Below are 7103 nucleotides of genomic sequence, written 5' to 3' on the forward strand. Positions count from 1 at the left end.
CGGTTAAACATTGCAGCCTAGCTGTAATAGTAGGGGCAGCCTCCACTGGGGATCATTAGGTCTGATGATTGCTCTGCATGACTGCGTAACAGCCAAGGAACGCGAAGGTATTTTACACAAGCAAGTGCACCCCGTGGCGTAAATTTTGTACTCTTTCGATGGGCCCGTAAACCAAGATGATAACACCGTGACGCCTGCTGCTAAATAAATTAAAAAGTGGTTCCGTGAACAACAGGAAGAAGTCGCAGATCTTTTAATTCAAAAATATCTAAGAGGAAATTTTAACCTGTTTTCCTCCATTAAAGAATGCATACTTTCTTTCTTGAAGAATTTTTAATAGCACACTGTACATGGCATGACACAGTTTCACAGGGATTTGAAGCTACCCAGAAGGTTAGCTTCACAGCTTTAAAGGTGACGCATGCTCATATTACAGAATAGGTTTGATTTATTGCTTTTCTACCTTATATATGTCAAAGGTGTGTTGTAGGTTTTACTCTGTTATTGAATGTTACTCTACAGTCCGCCGGTTCTACACTCAGAAAAATAAAGGTGCCAACTGGAACCAAAAGTGGTTCTTTAGACTGATGCCATAGAAGAACCTTTTTTGGTGCCACAAAGAACCTTTCAAACAATGGTTCTTTGAAGAACCATTTCTTTCAGTGGTTCATTGAAGAACCTTTAAAGGTGCCCCAAAGAACCATCAAGAAATGGTTCTTTGGGGCACCTTTAATGGTTTTTCAAAGAACCTTTTTAAAAATGGTTCTTTAAAGAACCATTTTTAAAAAGGTCCTTCAAATGGTTCTTTAAAAGAACCATTTTAAAGAACCTTTCTTGAGTGGTTCTTTAAAAAACCATTTTAAATCTTTCAAAATAAAATGCATCATAAATTGAATTTGAGTAGGGTAAAATAAATACGAGCACAGCATAGACATATATTAATGGTTTATTGTCATTTTGTAGTTACAAAAAGACAAAAAGGCATTTTAACCCTCAGCACAACATCACTACTAATACATGTCACATATTAGTGTTTTAAACAGTAATAATTAAATATATTTGCTATACTATAAATAAATATATATAAATACTATAGCTACAGATAACACAACAATACATGTATTGTTTAATTAATAAAACATCCGAAAGTGATAAAACACATTAGAAATAGCAATAGCTTCATAACAGACCAATAAATCAACACATTTTCATCAGCAGATGTTTGCATGTTCAGTAAAAATATTTCAACAACAAGTTTATGATTAAAATGATCAATGAACTTTAGCATTACGCTATGTAATGTACGTTTCATGTTGTACTCATGGTCCTTTGTTAGTCCAGTTTAGGACAATGTCTCTGACGTATGTTTCATATCAAATACAGGGAGTGCAGAATTATTAGGCAAATGAGTATTTTGTCCACATCATCCTCTTCATGGTCGTTGTCTTACTCCAAGCTGTATAGGCTCGAAAGCCTACTACCAATTAAGCAATATTAGGTGATGTGCATCTCTGTAATGAGAAGGGGTGTGGTCTAATGACATCAACACCCTATATCAGGTGTGCATAATTATTAGGCAACGTCCTTTCCTTTGGCAAAATGGGTCAAAAGAAGGACTTGACAGGCTCAGAAAAGTCAAAAATAGTGAGATATCCTGCAGAGGGATGCAGCAGTCTCAAAATTGCAAAGCTTCTGAAGCGTGATCATCGAACAATCAAGCGTTTCATTCAAAATAGTCAACAGGGTCGCAAGAAGCGTGTGGAAAAACCAAGGCGCAAAATAACTGCCCATGAACTGAGAAAAGTCAAGCGTGCAGCTGCCAAGATGCCACTTGCCACCAGTTTGGCCATATTTCAGAGCTGAAACATCACTGGAGTGCCCAAAAGCACAAGGTGTGCAATACTCAGAGAGATGGCCAAGGTAAGAAAGGCTGACAAATCCCATAAAATCGCAGCTTTGGCATATGCAGATGACGTGTCGGTGATAATTAGAAATCAAAACGAACTGTCTTCAGTTATGGAGATACTACACCACTACGAACAGGCATCAGGTGCTAAGCTTAACCAAGAAAAAACTGAAGGGGTGTGGCTTGGACTTCAGACCAGACAACCTAAAATGATGATCTCTCTATGTAGGGAGATTAAAATTTTGGGTATATGGATTGATAATACTGACTCTAGTTTATTAAATTGGAATAAGAAAGAAAATGAAATTAAAATGGAAATTATGAAATGGGAGAACAAAGATACAAATTATAAAACACGTATTAATATTGTAAAAACACACATAATTTCCAAACTCCTGTTCCTTGCCGCAATTTTTCCTCCCCCGAGAACAACTGTAATGAAAATAACTAAGATGTGCATTAAATTTATCTGGGGATCCAATCGAGAAGTGACTAAGAGAAAATTTATGTACAAGAATAGGAAGTACGGGGGCTTGGGAGCCCCAGACTTAGAGATTGTCTTGCGAATCCCTTTTATAAAAATTACTCAAAGTGCAATTTCTCTGGGTGCCCCGTGGGTTCGAGGGAAAGAGGAATTGTGGCAAAAGAAAAGAGGCAGGGCCAGAGCGGGCGTTCCATACCACAGACTTATGTTTGGTGATTTATCTAGTCAATGGGAACAATATGGTTTAAATATTCTCCAAGAGAACACGAAAAATATTTATAAAAAGATTAATGAATCCAAAAACGAAGGTGTAATCCAATATAAGTATGCAAATCAAGATGAAAATCCTTTAATAGTTAAAAATGTACAAGACCAACTATTATCCGAAAGCATGAGAGACGTGGTATGGCTCATCTCGCTCGGGCGCCTCCCTGTGAGGGCGGTGGTACAGTGGAGTTGTTTCGTTACCGCCATGAAATGTCCTATGACAGGCTGTGATGAAGATGAGACCCTAGAACATCTTCTATTGGATTGTTATAGGACAACTGAGATCAGGCAGAAGATGACAGAGATTGGCTATGATGTGGATGTCAATATTAAAGCAGTTAAATATGGTTTGTTTAAAGAAAAAATGTGTGACGACAAAAGGAGACTCTTTTGGTTAGTAATGTGTGTAATAAACACACATATTTGGAAAACCCGTGCCAAAGGAGTGTTTGAACAAAAAATGATAAGTAGTGATGTGGTGAGTAAACATATCATTGCAGATCTGCGTAGAAGACGAACAATGGACCTGAAACTTGGGAAAGTTTTCCCCTGGAACGTATTGAAATTGTAAGTTTTAAAAGTGGTTTGTGGACTCAGATGCTCGATTTTCCTCCTTGTTTGACTTTTTCTTTGGTGAGTGGTGTGTGATTACAGTTTTGCATATGTAATTGTATGTGTGTGTAAATTTTATATGTAATTTTGTATACTTTAAAGTGTTTAAAAAAAAAAAAAAGTAAGAAAGGCTGAAAGACGACCACCACTGAACAAGACACACAAGCTGAAACGTCAAGACTGGGCCAAGAAATATCTCAAGACTGGTTTTACTAAGGTTTTATGGACTGATGAAATGAGAGTGAGTCTTGATGAGCCAGATGGATGGGCCCGTGGCTGGATTGGTAAAGGGCAGAGAGCTCCAGTCCGACTCAGACGCCAGCAAGGTGGAGGTGGAGTACTGGTTTGGGCTGGTATCATCAAAGATGAGCTTGTGGGGCCTTTTCGGGTTGAGGATGGAGTCCAGCTCAACTCCCAGTCCTACTGCCAGTTTCTGGAAGACACCTTCTTCAAGCAGTGGTACAGGAAGAAGTCTGCATCCTTCAAGAAAAACATGATTTTCATGCAGGACAATGCTCCATCACACGCGTCCAAGTACTCCACAGCGTGGCTGGCAAGAAAGGGTATAAAAGAAGAAAAACTAATGACATGGCCTCCTTGTTCACCTGATCTGAACCCCATTGAGAACCTGTGGTCCATCATCAAATGTGAGATTTACAAGGAGGGAAAACAGTACACCTCTCTGAACAGTGTCTGGGGGGCTGTGGTTGCTGCTGCACGCAATGTTGATGGTGAACAGATCAAAACACTGACAGAATCCATGGATGGCAGGCTTTTGAGTGTCCTTGCAAAGAAAGGTGGCTATATTGGTCGCTGATTGGTTTTTGTTTTGTTTTTGAATGTCAGAAATGTATATTTGTGAATGTGGAGATGTTATATTGTTTCACTGGTAAAAATAAATAATTGAAATGGGTATATATTTGTTTTTTGTTAAGTTGCCTAATAATTATGCACAGTAATAGTCACCTGCACACACAGATATCCCCCTAAAATAGCTAAAACTAAAAACAAACTAAAAACTACTTCCAAAAACATTCAGCTTTGATATTAATGAGTTTTTTGGGTTCATTGAGAACATGGTTGTTGTTCAATAATAAAATTATTCCTCAAAAATACAACTCTCCTAATAATTCTGCACTCCCTGTATATGTCATATCAAAACAAGCCCACACCTGCAGTTGTTTCAGTTTTTCACTGGTGTTTCCTGTCAGCTGGTCAACCTCACTCAGGCGGACATCCATATCAGCCAACCAAACGACAAGTTCCTCCCTTTGTGCTTCAAACCCCTCCCACTCTGAGACAAGGAGCTGAAAGAGAGAGAAAAGAGTCAATTATAAAGAAGAGAGTGAGAGAAAGTGAAACCCTCCTCAGAAGGTCTGACTCGCATACCTGCAGTTGACCTGTGATGGACTCCAGTTTGGCGTTCACGTCATCCCTCACCGATGCCAACAGCAGAGTCTGCAGGGTGCCCTGGAAGAGCTGAGTTAATGTTCGACTCCTCCTGGTCAGGCTCTCCAGCTGGATGACCCGAGGTCTCCCCTCTTGCCGCTGCCTCTGAACACAGAAACACAAATTGCATCTGAAGCAGGAGGTGCAGATTTTTTTTTGCTATTCTTTTCTAAATGCAGGCTAGATCACGTGGAGGTATTTGGAAAACTTTTTTGGCCAGCGGACGACTGTTGTCTTGCAGAAAGTCAAATCAAACATATGCGATACACAATCAATTCACAAGAACACATTATAAAAAATAAGTCCAGTTCTTGCCTGATTTCAAGTGAAATCTGCATCAAAACAGGGTGACAGAAGTAAAACGAGTGCACAAAGCCTCACTTTGTACAAGCCTGCTATTACAGTTCTCCTCTATGCAGACGACTTTCCTGTTTTCAAGGCACAACTTGGATCTGCTGTACGAATCTTATGGATACACACTAAATGAAACAATAGTGTGCATGACTCCAGATTCTGATCCCTCATCCTAATATGGTCCCAACATAGCAACAGCAATAATGCAAATGTTGAGGCTTCAAAATACAAAGTCCATAAACCAATGGCTGACATGGGTTTTATCATAAGGGTGATAAATATACAGATTTCAGTCTGTCTTAGAGATTTGATGTTCATTTACCTGCAGATGCACTATACGTACCTGCTCCATGGTTTTTCACAACATTTTGCACATCACTATTTAATACAGGAAGTAGGTGAACTAAAACAAGTCATCGTTCTTTGTGAGAGGATTTATTAATGAAACAAACCTCATAGGGATCCCTAAAGATGCTCCTGCTGCTTCTCTTCCTCCTCATCCTAAGCTTCCTTCTCCTTGTCCTCGCCTTCCATCCAATTGTAATTCAACCTAATTGTGTTTCTCCCCCTCCTCTTCCTCATTTTTTTGGAGCTGTGAACACAATTAATGTGAATCTGGATTAATTTGTGCAAACAAGATCTACAAAAATCTACAGCTTTTTGGTCAGAGGTGCTCTTGTGATTTAAGCCGGGTAGAGTAGATTTATGTGTTGATGCTACCTGCTTTAGCTCTGGCTGCTGAGTGATATTTACACCCTGGCTGGATTACAAACTTTAACCATGTGCTGAACTTTGGCCCAGCGTTGATACCTCTTGTTAGTATAACGACCTCTTCTTAGCTTGTATGTATGATGTATGATGGTGGATAAATGAAATATACAAAAAAATTAACTATATTACAAAAGAACATCTATCTTGGAAACATCAAATGACCGGAGCATAACTTGTCAACTAGTCCGAAACTAAGTTATGCAGGAACAGTCAAAGACACACCTTCTCATGTCACATTTTTATTCATTTCTATATAATTCGATTAGACAATAAAGAGTTATCTAATCTAATTATTCATTCAAAACACTTATGCATAGCTGTATTTTATACAGCTCATACAGAATGCAAAGTACAGGTTCATGTGAGTATTTAATGTACGGCTCAGATCTACAGAATTTCAGAGTTTCTAGAGCAGACAGAGCTCACATCACAACAGGCTTCAGGCGCCATTTTAGTGACTTTAACAATATATAAAATTTTAATTTCGGTCTAGCTGACATTAGGTTATGTACGCAGCACGCAATTGAACCACATATTTTAGAAGCCAAAGGTTCAAATTAGCTGGGAGCACCTTCACTTAATTATAACAGTCGTTTTGTTAGGAAAACAGTTGGATACTAAATTGCGCTGACCTCAACGGCTAACGTATCTAGCTAATCGCTACTGTTAGCACAACATTAACAGCAAGCTACAATGACGAGTAACAAAAACAAAACAGTAATAAGGTTTTAATGGAAATGTTTTACCTTTTCTAACAGTCCCAGAATCCACAGCTTCAAAGTCCAGCAGGTACTGAAGACTGTTATCCGTTTCGCTGTCACCGTCCGTGAGTTTTTTTTCCCGAAAGGTCAAGGCCCGCCGCTCGCACACTCTGTCTGCGCATGCGCATCCCAACGACTGACCCCCTCCGTCCGCTCCCGGGAGGTTACAGTATGACGTGTTCTGACGTCACTCTCTCTCTCTCCCTGTCATTTATTTGGCTCGAAACACATATTAACAAATTGCTCAGTGATGAACAACTACTCAGATCATTTCCCTAAGCTGTGCTTTGTCAAAACGAAGTGTGTGTTCATTACACTGACATTCTGTTCTGCAATTGTTATATACTTGTATTTTATAATTTGACTTTACATACTGCTGGGTGGTTTGTAAAGTTTACAATAACTAGTATTATCATTATGCTATATTTTCAAAAATATATAATAATCTCAAAAGTAATGCCTTGGAGTAGAAAATAGTAATGCCTTATTAAAATTTAAA

General features: G+C 38.8%; 1 protein-coding gene across 1 annotated transcript; it reads right to left on the bottom strand.

Moving 5' to 3' along the window:
- Positions 1 to 960: 960 nt before the first annotated feature.
- Positions 961 to 6725, bottom strand: LOC308388559 (uncharacterized protein). Its single transcript, XM_080869326.1, has 4 exons — positions 6590 to 6725; positions 5525 to 5664; positions 4659 to 4823; positions 961 to 4576 (listed from the first exon to the last, which is right to left on the bottom strand). Exons 2-4 carry the CDS (start codon positions 5570 to 5572, stop codon positions 4376 to 4378), a joined length of 414 nt encoding a protein of 137 aa, XP_080725452.1. The 5' UTR covers positions 5573 to 5664; positions 6590 to 6725; the 3' UTR covers positions 961 to 4375.
- Between the last annotated feature and the right edge of the window lie 378 nt (positions 6726 to 7103).

Source organism: Rhamphochromis sp. 'chilingali' (genome assembly GCF_963969265.1).
Source record: "Rhamphochromis sp. 'chilingali' genome assembly, chromosome: 20".
Classification (NCBI taxonomy): Eukaryota; Metazoa; Chordata; class Actinopteri; order Cichliformes; family Cichlidae; genus Rhamphochromis; species Rhamphochromis sp. 'chilingali'.

Coding starts and splice junctions, on each gene's coding strand:
- LOC308388559 (XM_080869326.1), bottom strand. CDS start 5,572: ATGAGGAGGAAGAGAAGCAGCAGGAGCATCTTTAGGGATCCCTATGAG. Junction 4,824..5,524: donor TCTTTAGGGATCCCTATGAG/GTTTGTTTCATT, acceptor TTCTGTGTTCAG/AGGCAGCGGCAAGAGGGGAG. Junction 4,577..4,658: donor CCATCACAGGTCAACTGCAG/GTATGCGAGTCA, acceptor TCTCTCTTTCAG/CTCCTTGTCTCAGAGTGGGA.